Source organism: Equus quagga, chromosome 21 (assembly GCF_021613505.1).
Source record: "Equus quagga isolate Etosha38 chromosome 21, UCLA_HA_Equagga_1.0, whole genome shotgun sequence".
Classification (NCBI taxonomy): domain Eukaryota; kingdom Metazoa; phylum Chordata; class Mammalia; order Perissodactyla; family Equidae; genus Equus; species Equus quagga.
The window spans coordinates 18,726,724-18,743,567 of NC_060287.1; the positions used below are offsets into that span (position 1 = coordinate 18,726,724).

At 34.9% G+C, this 16,844-nt stretch overlaps 1 protein-coding gene across 1 annotated transcript in view; it reads left to right on the forward strand.

Annotated features, from left to right (window-relative positions):
* NCAM2 (neural cell adhesion molecule 2) overlaps nucleotides 1–16,844 on the forward strand; it is a 480,413-nt gene that overhangs the window by 191,605 nt on the left and 271,964 nt on the right. Inside the window, exon 3 of the mRNA XM_046648333.1 lies at nucleotides 9,271–9,363. Coding sequence (XP_046504289.1) covers nucleotides 9,271–9,363 — 93 coding nt within the window. The remainder of the gene's footprint in view (nucleotides 1–9,270; nucleotides 9,364–16,844) is intronic.

The window sequence follows — 16,844 nt, forward strand, 5'->3', positions numbered from 1 at the left end:
CTGAGAATTCCAAATGAGACAAAACCATACCAGTAAGAAAATTGAACTTTTCATTAGTAATTTTTCTAGCTATTATTTTTTCCAGTTCTAAGAGATAAAAAAGATAGAAAACAGTAAGTGGCCAGATAAAACTGTCAGGTACAATTTGTAAAGCCTTAGAACTTTCTGCTCACTATGGAATGGGGAATTAGATACACAGAAAATGCAGATTACATCTATAGACAATGTATTTAATGTTTAAGTTATAATTCTATCTTCTATTTATCAGGTTATGATTTGGCTATTAGTGACAAGACTCAAAATGTGATCATTCTAAAAAAGATTTTCTAATTAATTTGGTCTTTCACTTTTATGAACCTCAACCCTCCTAACATTTTGTTTCCATCTTTGAAGAATAGAATCAGTGTTTTAAATGTGTGTTTTTGTGTGTGTGTGTGTGTATGTGTGTTTTCTTATCTTACACTTTCCTAACTTTAGACTATAAATTCTTGGGTGCAGTGATAATGTGTCTATAGATTTGTTTTTCTCCAACTATATCAGAGTGCATAGTAATGAGTAAATGAGTGAAGAATATATTTTTATGATTTTAATGTATATTTTCACCTCCTAAGCAGTTTGCTGGAATAACATAATGAAAGTAGAATATAATGAGAGAGACTTTACTGATACTTGCTGATACTATAGATGCAGATAATTAAGCTCATCTCCAGAGTGAAACAATTTTCCATTTCATCTCATTTCTTTGCCATAGATGTTTATAGTTTATTTTATGAGCTGATGTTAGGAGAGGTGGGACGTGAGACTATGAATGTGATTATAGTCTCCAGTTCCAAAGATCTTGTTTTGGGGCCAATTGAAATAGTTGCTCAGTACCTAAAGACAACTCCCCAAGATCATGAGCTTGAATTTTGCTGCACCCGTTCCCTTTTAGCCAGGAATATCTCTAAGGAAACAGATTCCATCTCCTATGGTTTAGTAGGTGAATGCCAGAAATGCAGAACAGCAAGGTTACAACCTATGAATCCCAGCTGAGATCATCTAAATATGGCTCAGTAACAACAAATGACACAGAACTTCTTCTGACAGAAAAAGGACAATAATGATATCTTTGTACGGTCAATCAATGGAAAGAAAAGCATTATGCAAAAGAAAGAGAGAAGCTGGAAGACTGAGTTTGGATATCTGTGATCCTCAAATTTGTACACAATGTAATTCAACCCATGTTGTTTTTAATATTCATTATTTTAATCTTCCCAGCAGTGACAATGAAGTAGATAAAGTAAAGTAGTAGTCCGTGGCTGCGTGTTTTAATCCATTGAGGAAATGCAGCCACCTTCAGATTTTCTGTTTCTATTGGTTGAGGGCAGCAGCTCTCAATCGGTCTCTGCGAGGTAACTTTCTGAAGTATATATATATTATATTTCCCCACCTTTTTGAAGATTTTATTTTTCCGTTTTTCTCCCCAAAGCCCCCCAGTACATAGTTGTATATTCTTCGCTGTGGGTCCTTCTAGTTGTGGCATGAGGGACGCTGCCTCAGCGTGGTTTGATGAGCAGTGCCATGTCCGCACCCAGGATTCGAACCAACGAAACACTGGGCTGCCTGCAGCGGAGCGCGCGAACTTAACCACTCGGCCATGGGGCCAGCCCCCCCACCTTTTTGATCAGAGTATGTTGGATCTACTTATTTGCTTCTTTGGTCGTTATTATGAATATCGGTTGTTTGTCTCTAATTCCAGAGGCTACTGAAGTGTGCAAACTTTAACCCGGAGTTCAAGAACACCAATGATTTCATGATTGAACTCTATTTAAATATAATTGGTATTTAGGAACTCTGTATTATTTTATATTTAACATTGAATTTATTTATCTATTTTGCATGTATTTATATGCAATATATAAATACAGTTATATATCTTATTGTATTATATGTTATGCATTTAATACTTATATTTTATTTAAATTATAATTCTGAAAGAGTTATTGTCTGTCATTGAGTCATTGGCAGAAAAATTTAAAAAATAAAGATAATAAAAAGATTAAGAACACCCATATAAAAGGAATTTGATGTTTAAATTAATTTGCTTCTTGTAGTTATGTTCTTTGCTTTTTTGTTATGTTTTCTTGTCTCTCTCTTGTTAATAACTAGTTCTTATTTATTTCTTTACTTGTTATTGCATATTTCACCTAGGAAATCTGAAAAAACTAACCTCTATATTCTGAATAATTTCATGAATGCTCATAAGTATCACCCTCACAAACATTTCACACGTGGGTTTAATAACATTCATTTTGCCAGTGTAGAGTCTTTGGGGTATCATTTCACATATACAATAATGACTTCAGATTAAGTGAGTTTAGAACTGCTCATAGAATCTCCAAGTAATATGATTTCCTATAGGGTACAAATTTTGTGTTATGTATTCCTGAATTTCCAGAGTCTGGAGCATTTTCTAATATTTGGTAGATGCTCAACTAATATTTGATAAATGAAGGAATTAAAAAAAAAAACTTGAAGCGATATTATTTTGCTATAGAAGGCCTGGGACAGGCAACAATGTGAGGGTTTTACAGGTGAGGTTTGGTTGCAATAATTCTCAGTGTTGAAACATATAGAATTTAAGAGTTTTCCTCCCTACTTCCGAAAATGTGTTGGTATTGAGAAATCAATTTTTGCTCTATCACTGTGATTCAGAATTGATCGATTTATAAATGTAGAGACATTTAAAAAATAAGTTCATTAAACATTTATTTTATATGAGTTCTTCCTTTATATTTGATAATAAACACATGGTTTATAACCTTGTGCTGCATAATGTATATAAATCAATTAGGACAAAGGAATTTTTTTGGAAGCTTTCTTTTTCTCTTTTTTCCCCCAAAATAAAACAGTTTCAAACTTGTGGTAATTTTTAAAGCTGGAAAAACAGTGGTACTGGAAATCAGATCTGGATTCTAGCCAGTATTTTGACAAAGAGTCAGATAACCTTGGCACTAAGTTTAGAATAGACCCTTTACATTTGGCCATGAATATTTGCATAGCTTGAGATGAAACTGTCCCCTTTATTTGAAATAACCTTTATCAGACTGGTGATACTTCTGTTCTCCAACATGTAGTAAAAGATTTTAGAAAAATCGGCTTGTTGCCAGTTTATGCATATCATCACATACAGCCATCTGGCAAATATTTTTCTTAATTGCTTTTTGGGGTATAATGCACAGTAAGGAGCTGCTGTAGCTGTCCTGACTACAATTTCTACATTAATACGGGACTTATCCTCTGATAATAGTTACTTCCATGTTTCATTTTTCTTTTACTTCTTTAAGTTCTAGCTTTCCTTTCTTAGGCACATATATCATTCTTTGTAATGATAGACATGTGAGATGTTTGATCAAAGTTTCTACAGAAAATTATATATTTGCAAATTATATTTGTAAATTATATATATACAAAAATTATATATTTATATTCATATATACACCTATGTATATTCATGTGTGTGTAGAAAATTATATATTTGCAAATTATATTTGTAAATTATATATATACAAAAATTATATATTTATATTCATATATACACCTATGTATATTCATGTGTGTGTATGTATAATGTATATACACACATATACTAAAAGTTCTGATAGTAAAACACCTATTTCTTGTTCACCATTAGTGATGTGAATTTATAATATTTCACCTGCTAAAAAAACTTAAATATATTTTAATATTAAAACTGAATATTAGTTTATTTTCTATATATACATGCAGACTTTTTAATCATAATTTTCTCGTAAAACTGTTCAGTGTTTTACCACTGAATATTGTAAATATTCAGCATGTGAGAACTAACTGTGGACCTTTAAAATTATATTTTAATTAGTATTAATGCCTGGACATTGCTGCATACCAATTGAATCAGAATCTGCTTGAATATGGTCTGAACATGTAATTTCTTTTAAGTTTCTCTTGTGGTTCTTATATGCATTAACTTCCTTGATACCTACTGCTTTTTATATAAATTATATCTTGTTTAAATCTTAGTTCAACTTTAAAGAACTTTCAATAAAAAATTATGTTATGAAGCCTAGACTTTTTTTCATTTAAAATAGAAAACAGTGAAATGCAATCAACACCATAAATTACCTATATTTATATGTTTGACTACTGGTAAAGAATTTCAAGAATCTTTCATTTTTAAGGAAACTTTAAAGTTTTGGGAAACTTTAAAAGTACTCTTAACAACTTGTCCAATTTTGTGTCACCTAAAATGTTCACTGTGCTTTCTTGGGCCTAGTAGATGATTAGCAACTATTGGTTGAAATAACAAAGGGTGTTTAGCAGAATATATGGATGATGGAGTGATGGTTAACTTGCGTTTTATAATGTTTTATTTTGTAATGCATTAAATTCCACATCATAGTTGTAAATCTTATTTATGCATTAATAAGCTCAATTTTGTGTCTTCATAGGATAGATTTTCACAATATAAAGTTGAATATTCAGCCTTAGAAACTTCTATTATTACTAAACTCTTCAAACAATGTTCAACAGCTATTTAAATACTTATATATGGGACAATATAAAAAGGCCAGTTTATAGTTGATTCACCTAATTATGCTAAGCTAATTATGCTCCACAATGCTGCTCAGACCCTACATACAGACCCCTTAGCATGGTAAATGTCACATAGTCCTACTAAGTTTGAGCATTTTATGGCATCAGAAATACTATCCCTAGTAAATTTTTATGATGCAAAAAAGTTTTAAGAATCCACTTCTAAAATACTGATTGTGTTTTATGACTTCATATTACAGGTGTTGTTATATGCTTCTACACATAAAATGTTATGCTTAATAACTTTTTTGATTTTGTCACAATTTGCAGTTCAGATTATCTTAAATTTATACCTTAGGTTCTAAGAACATAAATTGTAGATAATGTAACCATTTTTGTAAAGATTATTAAATAAAAGGATAAAAATCACTGATTCATTCAGTAGGAAACCAATAGAATAATATAGAGTATTGCTTTGTTTGGTCTCTATAACATTTCCAGTTAACTCAATATTGTAGGTATCAAATAATGTCTTATTAAAATTATGAGGGAATAATTTGCACATGGATGAGGAGACAGCCAATATCTCTTTCTTTAGAATTTACAGGGTATTTATTCATATATAAATGAGCCAAAATCATATTAATGGACATCTCTCAGAATTTTAACATTGTCTTTAGAAAGTTGCAAAAAAATAGTATAGGTACTGTAATTATTATTGACTACTAAAATAAAATAGGATGCTTTTTTTACCAAGCAATGTTCAAATAATGTTATGATGCACTATACTTGGTCTTAGCAATTTGACAAAGAGAAGTTCTGGAACAACTAACTCTTCTTATGACTCAAAAGAACCTGGACCATAGCAGCAAGTACCATGAGCGCGCTGTGAGCACTGATTTAACCACATGTTAAATTAGTACTGGTATTTGAATTTCATCATGTTTTAGTTTCCCTTGTACTTAATTTGTAAACCTTTGATTTAATATTTGTATGTTTTTAAGGATTATAGTTTATGAACAAGGGACTTAGAAAGTATTTTCTTTTACAATTGTGCTATATTATACTATTCTATAATTTAGGTACAGACCCTGCAGTCATGGGGATAAAGCAATTAATTCTGCTTAGGAAAGTGCTGGAAAGCTTTGCCAAGATGCTGCCGTTGGAGCTTCATCTTGGAGAATGAGTGCATGTATTCTAGGCAAAGACAGGGGAAGGGAAAGGATAAAGACATTAAGACAATTAAAAAGGCAAAAAGACAATTTACTTCATGAGGGAGTGATAGGAATATAGATAATTGTTAAGGGCCTTTTGTGCTAATTAAGGGAATTTGGATTTTGATATGTTGTCAGGATGAATCAACAAAAGCAAAAAGCAGGGGAATGTAAACTGCACTTTTATAATTCAACTGTGTGCACGCTGACTTTTTGTAAATTAAATCATGATTTGCATAAAATCAGAACCCTATTGGTTAAGGACTCCTTGGAAGTAGAATGCAAATGTTTTTGTAATGAAAATAAATTGCCCTGTAAGTTTTCAAAAAAGAATACATTAGGGTAAACAGAAACAGGACAACTTATAGATCGGATAGTCATATCTGTTGGCATGCAAATAGCACATAGCACAGGTGAATCAGAATATTATGTTAAAACACAAATTGTCCTATTAACTGGGAAAAGCTGCAGCAAAGTTGAGCTTTAATTGAAAGAGAGGGAAGGAATGTGTACAAATGTGAATTTGGGGCCATCAGGAGGAAGCAGAGTATTATCTATTCCAGGTGTCTGTTGACATCTTTACCCAGTTTTCCTATGACCAGGCACTAAAACAAGGGTTGAGAGATGGAACCGCAGTGCTCGATGGAAATTGAAGCCATTCTGTTGAGTCTGTCATGCCAAGCAAGGTATCAAGGCTGGGACTCTAGTGCAACGGGCCAAAACCAGAACCCAGTTCTTTGAACTAGATTCTCAGGTGGGACATACCCACAGGGAACTGAATAAGAATCTGATTATTGACAACAGGACACAAAGTCTTCATGAGTCCACAAATAGCTCTAATCTGCAGTACACACTCAAGTTGTGGATTATGTCAGTTTTGCCGGGTACCCATTCCGGACAGCTAATCCAGAGTCAAGATAGCACGAGAACCTGTAAACTGGTAGAGATTGAGAGTATGTGAGGGCAGAGAGCTAAGCCTATCAGTATAAGAAGACGCTCCCTCCAATAATGAAAGATCAAATAACTCATGTGCATAGAAATTGACTGCAAAATTATCACACAGGTAAACTGCGTATCATCAAGGGACTACAAATGCTTTACTCTCTTCTTTTTCAAATACCTTGTCAAGAAGAATTAAACCCAGATTATTATACATCAGCTTAGTTGTGCTATTTAATGTGTTCCTTAAGAAAAGGATGACTGTCATTTTTCCAAGTTAAATAAGTAACACTATGCCTCTGAATTATGAAATAATTCCGTTTAATACATTGTTAAATTTTAATGACTGTGAACTTGAAAACCAAAGTAATGGAAATGTTGTATTAGGTCATAAGCCCCTTTGAAGTTAATTACAATTTGTTGCTGGAAAGAATTTTCCAACGTATATTGAAAATATAACAAGCTATAAATATTTTCAATATTGATATAGAAAAACGTTTAACTTGTGGAATGTAACACTGAACAAATTGTATGTGACCTTGAATCGATTGCCAATGAATAAAATAGAACATGTTAAAGAAACATTTTAATTATCACTTCAAACCATTTAAATGTCTTCAGACTAATAAATTGCAATCTGTACTAGGCAGCAGGGGAGGATGGAATTGACATCTCTGTTGTAATATTAATACCAATTAGAAGACTTTGTAATATTAAGAACCCAGACAGGGAGACATCTACTAAATATCATATTTTTATTCCTAGACCATTTTTAAATTAGGTTGACCTTGGGTAAAATACTTAGCATCATTTTATTTTAGCTTTCTTATGGTAAAATTTATATGATTGTAAGTTTCAGCTCCTATTTAATGTATGTGTTTGATGATAGATCATATTTTGATTATAAAATAATATGAATGCTTGAAAAGTGGTACTACCTATGAGACGATTATTATAAAAGAAGCCTTAAAGGAGAAATCTGGATATTCTCACCCTGTACCTACTTAGCTTATGGAAAAAGATAACCATGGAAAAAGAAGTGGCTATTCAGTTCTTAAAATTCCCAACAGAAGTTTTCTCATTGCATCATTTCCTCTCATGCTCAGTAAGTTTTTATATTCAACTAAAATTGCCTACTTAAATTTATAAACGTGTTTTATTATTCTGTGGTTTATGTTTAGTAAGATAAATCTTGTTGAGTTTGGGCTATAAGATTTTTACTCTTAATAAGCAGAGATTCAACAGGATTTTTTTTAAAAACCTGGACTGGGACATTGATGCTTCATCTTTGTTGTGGTTTAGTATAAACATAATCCTGACTTTGAAATATACTGATATTGTACTTCCATGTGATTGCTCTATTGACACCTTGACATTTGCACTCTCAGCATTCTATTAAGAGAGAAATTTGAGGACATGAAATGGTAATGGGCAAGGATTAGGAATTGATTCCCATTTCTAGAGTTTATAATGGGTTTAGCTTGCATTTTAAAGCATGGTGATGCATCTGGTGATGGGGGAGCTGGTCTTGGTCACATAAAGCAGACTAGGAAATGAACAGGGAGACTTGTGGTCCATCATGGAAGTGGATCCATCTGCAAAGGGATGGTTCATTGTAGAGGCAGGCTGTCTGTCTTGTAATTCCATTCTGTTGTAGCCTGCGATCATAAAAACTCAGGCGTTCTGCTCTTGGTTAAATTAAAAGAAAATGTGTGTTTCACACATGAGATGAAAGAATGAGGGCTGGTGGTGTCTCTTCACCTGAGGACTGAGGAGCAGGAGTGCAGTGGCAGACACTAATGGCCTGCTATAATCCAAAAAATGGTGCTTGCCACATTTATGCTCCCTACCCACCTGAAAAATCCAACATGGTATTATGGCAAAGTGATGGGAGTAGAAGATCCTGGAAAGCACAGATTTCTCAGCAATCTCTGAGGACTAGCCTGGGGTTGGAAGTGCTGGCTAATTTTCAGTTATAAATTCAGGAGCGCGTGTCACCGTAATATATCTTAGGTGAGGAAATAGAGAACTAACACCTTCTGCTATAAAATAATGGAAATGCAGAGATAGATCAAACTTGACCTTACAATTCCTTGTTTTTCCCTTATCTCCAATCAAGTACATTCCAACTTGAAGAATTTTGTCAGGAAAATGGGCTAACTTGTTAAGAATTTTTAATTGCTAAGCATTGCCATTTTTTGTACTCACTGTACTTAAATTCAGTAATGTGTTAGAAACATATAAAAAATAAAAGTGCAGTGTTTATTTACATATTGTGATCATTCTAAGCTGTCATATCATTTGATGGTCTCAACTTAAAGCTTTATTGTACAAGCTGAGGAGTTAACTATTTTCTCCATTAGCTACTCGTTATTTTTTAACACTTTTTCAAATAATGAGATATTTAAGAGTTCCAGGCCACTCCATGACTGATTTACTGTAAGAATCCTTCGTGAAATATGAATTCTTAAAAACTCAAGGAGAATAAGAGCCCTAAAGAAGACATTTTTCTCTTTCCAGAGTTATTTCAAGAGTACCATGAATGGTGAACTTTGATTATGAGGACAAGTTCACAGGCAGGGTCTCTTTGTTGACTGGAAACAGAATGAAGCATTCTATCTTGAAAAAGGACAACCCAAGACAGATTATGGGACAGGTCAGCTGGACAGTTGCCCAGGGCTGTAATCTATAAGGAGTGTGAGAATGTCATTGAAAGACAATGAGGTAGAGAACATCTTATTTACCAGAATTCCCCTAGAGGGAGAATGTGTTTTGTAGTTGAAGGGGCTCCTTTGATAAGTCACTAGTGGTGTTAGGGTAAGGGACAGGAGGGGGAGAGTGAGGAGGGTGGGAAAGGGGAGAAACGACCATACTGGAAACTAAGGGGCCTTCTATATGGGAGAGGTATAAGGCTTTCTTAGTACTCTCCCTAAACACACACACACACACACACACACACACACACACTCACACAATGGGTTAGGAATATCAGGGACTGCTACCAGCACTTCTTTCTCATCCCTCTTTCATAAATAACAAAATAAATCTGTACCAAACAAGCTTAAATATTAACACTATTTTAAAAATTGTGCCATTTTGGGGGGCTCAGATTCAAGGTCTGCATCATCATTTCCCCAAATATAAACTTAGCAGGTGATGAGCGATTTCATCCAAAATGCACGCATACTTCTTGCTTAACAATAGCACATCTCATTTCTTGCAAAGTATTTTTATTATTACAAACAATATACTGTCATATCCAGCAGGCATTGTGATAGATCATTTAGGAACAAACTTTGTTTAATCCTTACAGTAACCACGAGGGATTTACATATGTTAAGAGCTGGGATTCAAGTCCAGTTCAAATCTGTTTGACCCTTGAGTCCTTGGCACCTTGGTCTTTTCAAGGTATTCCAGGAAATAGCTTTAATTTGGGTACTGTAAGCAACAGTTACATTCTTTACCATCTAATGTGTTAGGAAAAATTATTTGTTTTGTTTTATTTTTACCTACAGAAACTAACTAGTTCAAGTGGAAAATATACTGAACTTTCTCATAGAATCCATTTTGCAGAAAGGACAAGGTGCACATTTTCTGAAAGAATAGCTGGATCCAAGGTGGAAGTGCTGTTAATTTCCTCTCTAACATAGTCACTGCTTCTCTCTTCATTGTCTTCTCTCCCTGAAAATGGACTTCCTTTACTCTGTAGTTCACATAGTAGAAATGTATGGTCAACTGCACCTGAAAGATGCTCGTCTGGCTGGATTATAAGCCCCCGAGTACAGAGCCTTGTTAAGTCCTTTTCAGTCTGAGTTCCAATTCTTTACATCAAATACTGGTGAAGATTTAGAGAAAGTGAATCACTTGTGTATTGTTGGTGGGAATTTAAAATGATACAACCACTCTGGAAACTAGTTTGTTAGTTATTTATCAAATTAAATGTGCAATTACCCATATGACCCAACAATTGCATTCTTGGGCGTGTATTCCACAGAAGTGAAACTTATATTCACATAAAACCTGCACAGGAATATTCATAACAGTTTTATTTGTAATAGCCAAAACCTGGAATAAGCTCAGCTGTCTGTCAACAGAGGAATGGTTAAATAAGCTGTCAAACGTACATGCCATGGAATGCTACTCAGTAATAAAAAGGAATGACTAAATTTGCAACAAGTTGGATGGATTTCAGGGAGGTATGCTGACTGAAAAAAGCCAGTCCAAAAAAGTTGTATACTATATGATTCCATTTATCTAAAATTTTTGAAATGGCCAAATTTAGAAATGGAGAACCACAGATTATTGGTTGTCAGGGTTAGGGACATTGGTGGGGGGCAGGTGAGAGGGAAGTGGATGTGAGTATAAAAGGCAAGAGGACAGGGGGCCAGCCCAGTGGTGCAGTGGTTAAGTTCAGACATTCTGCTTCTCGGTGGCCCATGGTTCGCTGGTTCGGATCCCTGGTGTGGACCTGGCACCGCTTGGCACACCATGCTGTGTTAGATGTCCCTCCTTGTCGTGTTGGAAGCATTCAGTATTTTTATCATGACTGTGGTGGGGGATATGCAAAATTATACAGATTGTAAAATTATAGAGAACCTAATGCACACACACACACAATGAGTTCAAGCGAAATTTAGAAAATCTGGATAAGATAGGTGGATCATATTAATGACAATATCTTGGTTACGACATTATACTATAGTGGTGCAAAATATTATCATTGGGGAAAATTGGGCAATGTGTACATGAGATCGCTCTGTATTACTTCTTGCATCTTGGTATGAATCTTCAATCATCTCAGTAAAAATCTCAACTTAAAAGTAAGATAACTAAATAAACAGTTGTCCCATGAATGAATAAATGAGTCACTTTCTAGCTGCCTGTGCATCTATAATGGCTATGACTTGCTCTCTTTTTAACTTGCTTATTAATGATCTAAAATTACTTTTAGACTTCCTAGATACATTCATGACAACTATAGCAAAGAGAAAGGCAAGCATTCTTCTAATGTCAATGGCATGGATTTAGTATATCTAACTTATAACTAGCACTAGGTTAAAGTTGTCAGTTTTTTACCAAAGGTTAAGCTAGAATTTTAAACACTTCAAAACTAATGTCACAATGTTTGGTAAATGCTCCTTAGTCTTCAACTGATTTATAAATAACATTTTATACTGTTATTTTATTTAAAATATGATTTATAGTTCATGATCTCTTAGAAAATATACTAGGAAGCCATGTTACTCAAACTCTGAGAATTGCATACTTTATCAAAAATCTTCCAGATAAAAGCATTGAGGCAGAACTCTTGGGAATAGTGCTCTTGAGATGTGTTCACATTATAGCATTCTTATTCCTTTTACCTAAGAATAATTTTATTTTCCTGTCTAGAGTTCTCAGTAGGCTCGTTCCCATTTGAAGAACATCCTGTAAAGTTTCAGGTTTCTTATCAACATGGCTGCCCCAATGTTAAACTGACATATGAATGTACAAACATAACATCAACTGACAATATGAAATAACTAGTTGCACTCCAAGTACAATCAAGGAGTATATATCCTATTCTTTGACATATTTTATTTTAGAAAAAACTGCCTAATGTAAGTATGCACACAATATTAGGGGTGATTGCTTATAGAACATTTCAGATATTCTACAAATGGACCTCTTGAGCAACTCGGATCAACAGAACTGGGTAATTGACAACTGCATTTTGACAGCTGCCACTAAACACACACACGCCCCTGAAATCTTTTTGATTCATTTTAGAGGTCAATATGTGAAAATCAATTTCTACTTTAAGTTCCCACCTGCTGAGATACACCAAAACAAAATTGTAAGTATTTGTTTTATTTTCCCTGCTTCTGTGAATGAAGTTCACTTACACTAAAGATGTGTAGGGAAGTGAAGCTCATGGCGCTGTGTGGGTGTTTTTCTGTACTTTCCATTTATTTTTATCAAACTTTCCAATTTTTGAGAATTACAGTCTTTCCAAGTAAAGCATTTTATGAAAAATGCTTGTAAGGCCCAGATTGTTGAAATAAATATGGCAATTACTCATATTTTGCATTCTTTAATGTCAATATTTCTAAATAGCCAGCTCCAATTTTCTTTCCACGATATCTCATTTCTCTGAAGAGCTTATTAAATTATGCAATGCTTAGTGGAAAGTTAATATGAGTAAAGTCACATATTTAATATGAATGCCAGGATGATTGGCTATTTAAGTACAATGACTTAAGATTTGAATTTCTTCTTCCTAATTCAACTAATTATCTTTAACTCCTGACAAACTCCAAGGAAGTGTTATTTCTTGAGACAAAATAGAATATGCTGTCAGCACAAAGCATTATGGGGAAGGAGAAGTATTTGCAATCGTGTTTTAGACCTTGAAATATATTTGGATGTGTGCATTCAAGGGTATCAACAAAATCGTGACTTCTTCAAATAAAGGAAACAAGTTTGGAAAGAAAAGAGACAATGACATTAGAATTGGCTTATTAGAAGGATTTAAAGACTGATATAGTTAATTTTAGCTTAGTGTGGCACTAAAAGAAATTGTTGGCAAGAAGAATGATGTAATTCTGGAAATATGCTGATTTCGGAAGTCTTTAGAATACATTGAAGGTTATGAAGCATTGAAGCTGGAAAGATGGTACTGAAGTTTTACTAATCATTATATGTGTGACGATCAAAGCCTAAAAAAAAGAAGAAAAGCTGTGAAGATAGAAGGATGGAGTATAGGGAAGCTGTATAGCACCAACCCCAGAAGTTAAGGATAGTCTAGGAGAATCTCTATGAATCCAGTGAAGCTACATGCTTAAGATTCTCTAAGTGTGTATGTATTTTATATGTGAATTACTCTTTTGCTACAAAAAGGACTGCATGCTGCATCAAAAACTTTCAGGATAAAACAATTTGGGCAATGCTGTATGCAACAGAGCCCTAGAGATATATTCACAATAGAGCAGTAACACTATTAGGAGGTGTTTGAAGAACACACGTGAGGATTATTTTTAACGCAGATGGTTCATTAAACAAAGTTCGATTTCTTAAATTGTGGTCTAATAAATAAATGAAAGAGAAAAGATATTTTATATATATATATATATATATTTATCTCCATATCCTTTTGAAGAGACAGAACAAATGTATGAGCTCTCTTTCATTTATTTATTGGAGATATGTATTCGAGGTTATCAGATATTTATATTTATTGTTGATATTGACATTGATATTTATTGTTGTCCGATATATATATTTGTTTATTATATATCTTCGAGATTGTCAGATATTTGATAAAGTTTCATTTCATGGGGGATAAAAAGAAAGTAACTCTGATAACAAAACCTCTGATCACTTTTTCCTGCTTCTTTCCACTTGGGTGGGAAGAAACATAAATAGTTTGGTAAGAAGAGAGCTGAAATTCAAATGAAGCTGAGGTGGAAGGCTGGTAAAATGATAACATAGACGTGCAGTGTCCATTGTCCAGGCCTCTGTTTTTCAGACGTGCAATACTCAAGACAATTTTTGACTTGCAATTCTAGCAAACGTAGTCAAGAAACATTTAGTGTGTTTTCACTGTGTGCCAGGCACTGTGTTAGGCATCAGACAAAATGTCAGGCAGTCAAAAAGCCAGACACTTAATTATCAGGAACCAGGAGTTTCTAACACCTGGGAAACAAAAAATAACAAAGAACCGAAGTATGAACAGCACAAACTGAATAAATGGAGTACGTGGGGTGGGAATTAGTAAAACATCAGAGCATATGCCAGATACAAGTGGGTTTTGAGGGGTATAATTTATCACCATTTTTCTTCCCCTGTGAGTTACAAACCAACTACAATCAGACATGGAGTTGAACAGATGGAGGACAAAACTTTAGCTTTATTACTGTGAAAACTGGTTTGGAGGACATGACCTAGATTTCTGGCCACAATCTGGCTTCCTAATGCTTATTCTCTGTGATGAACTTGTCCATTCAAAACTACAGGCCTGCCCCAGTAGCATTACCACAGTACTGGAAAACACAGCAAGATGCGTTATCCTACCTGGCTAGGGGCTGGACAGCAATGCCCAGTTCCTTCTTATTAGCTTATTAATTTTATCACTAGTCCCCTCTTAGTTATAGTGACTAAAGGGTGAAGAGGAGAGGTACACCTGTCCTTTCCATACGCAGCCCTGCCAAGGACTGGGATGGGAATTCCCTTCCTCTAGAAATATGAAGGGGTTGCTTCAGGCTCTCCTCGAATAGGTACATATAGAAAGAAACTGGATAACATAGGCCAGAGCTACATGAGCTATTAGAAGAGAAAGAAATCTGAAGGTGTTTAGCAAAGGTCTACTGGCAGAAGCAGGTAATGTGGAAACCTTGGCAGAAGTTTGATCCATGAACACAGGGCAAGTGATAATCTTTGTAAGCAGAAATTCCCCAATGAAATAAAGCTGTTATTTTAAGCTTAGAAGGGCAACCAATGTAAAGATTGAGGGTGTAAAGGGTATCCAAAGTACAGGGGAAACTTAAGGGTGCCCAGCAATTTTCTTCTGGGAAGAAAACACAGCTTCTGCTGTCAGGGGGTGTGAATACAGACTAGTAAGAATTAAATGAGGAGAGAAGAATATATCTGACATCCAGTGACAATAATAATAATGTAGCATGCCACCAGGGCAGTGATAGCTCAGTACAAGCAGCATTTGGGGAAAATCAATGCTGAGGTAAATTGTGTACAGCGGTAAATCTGTGTACAAACCCTCGAGCACAAAGTCTGAAATCAGGAATGTGGAAGGCATCTGGCCTTGGAGCATAGAAATAAAAATTCCCAACAGAGTATATGCTATTGATATCAAATCGGAATTTAGGTTTGCATTTTTATTTCTCTGATTTATTTTATGATGTCTCTGTTGCAAAAGCGAGTTTATAAGGCACTGTAAAAAGTGACAATAAAAGTTTACATATAGTTGCTACATATGGTAGGAAGAAGTCTAAAAATGATCTCCCCAGATTCCATTTTGTGGTTACTCAATCAGACAGGAATCTAGGTACTGCTGGGAAGGGACTTTGCAGACGGAATTAAGAATACTCATCAACTGACCTTAAATAGGAAGATTATCCTGGATCCAGTGTAACCACAGAGCCTTTAAAAGCAGCAAGGGAAGCCAGAAGCGTCAGAGAAAGGCAGCAGAAAAGAGAGGCTGAGAAGAGAGATGGCAAAAGGAGAGGTCAGAGATTCCGAGCATGAGGAGGACTCAACTGCATTTGCTGGGGCTTAGAAGATGGAGAAAAGAAACCACAGCCGAGGAATGCAGGCGGCCTCAGGAAGATGCCAGTAATGCCAGGCTGAAAGCCAGGAGGAAAATGGAAAACTCAGTCCTACAACCACATGGAACTCAATTCTATAAATAACCCTAGAACTTCCAGGAAGGAGAAGCCCTGCTGGCACCTCGACATTGCCCTTGTACAGAGAACCAGCTGTTCTATATATTGCCAATATTTCTGAACCACAGAAACTGTAAGATAATAAATAGGTACTATTTAAGCCACTAAGTTTGTGGTCGTTTGTTACTGCAGCAATAGAAACCTAATACATCGCACACATACATTTAGAACATTCTCCTAAGTGAGGCCTACTTGTATTTTTAAGGGTGACCAGTACTCTGAACCAAGAGCAGTCCAGTGCACAAAAAACTGTCTCCAGATTCTCCCTAGCATCTGTTGAAATAGTAATAAGAGAATTAATTTCTTACCTTAGAGGTTTGCATCCAAGTGCACTTTCAGAAAGCCCTTTTGGAGTTCCAGTTCATTGCTGTTTAGCCTTTTAGATTGTGGATCTGTACTTTGGAAGGATATTCAGGGGTTAGATGTTGTATGGAAATAAACCAAACACGTGGCCTAATCCTAGTCTGCAGGGCAGGCTGGCTCAACTGTGTTGCCTCACTCACCACATCACTAATTTTCTTTTAAAAAAAAGACAGAAAGCTATCCTAATACAACCTAAAATATCTAGTATAGTTTTGGAAGTAAATTTGCTTCCGGAGTTTTAACCAGGGAAAATTGAAAAAACAGTGGATGACAGTAAGAATCATACGTGTTGTATCTATGAACCAAGCTATCATTTGCTTGCCTTTCCTAGACATAC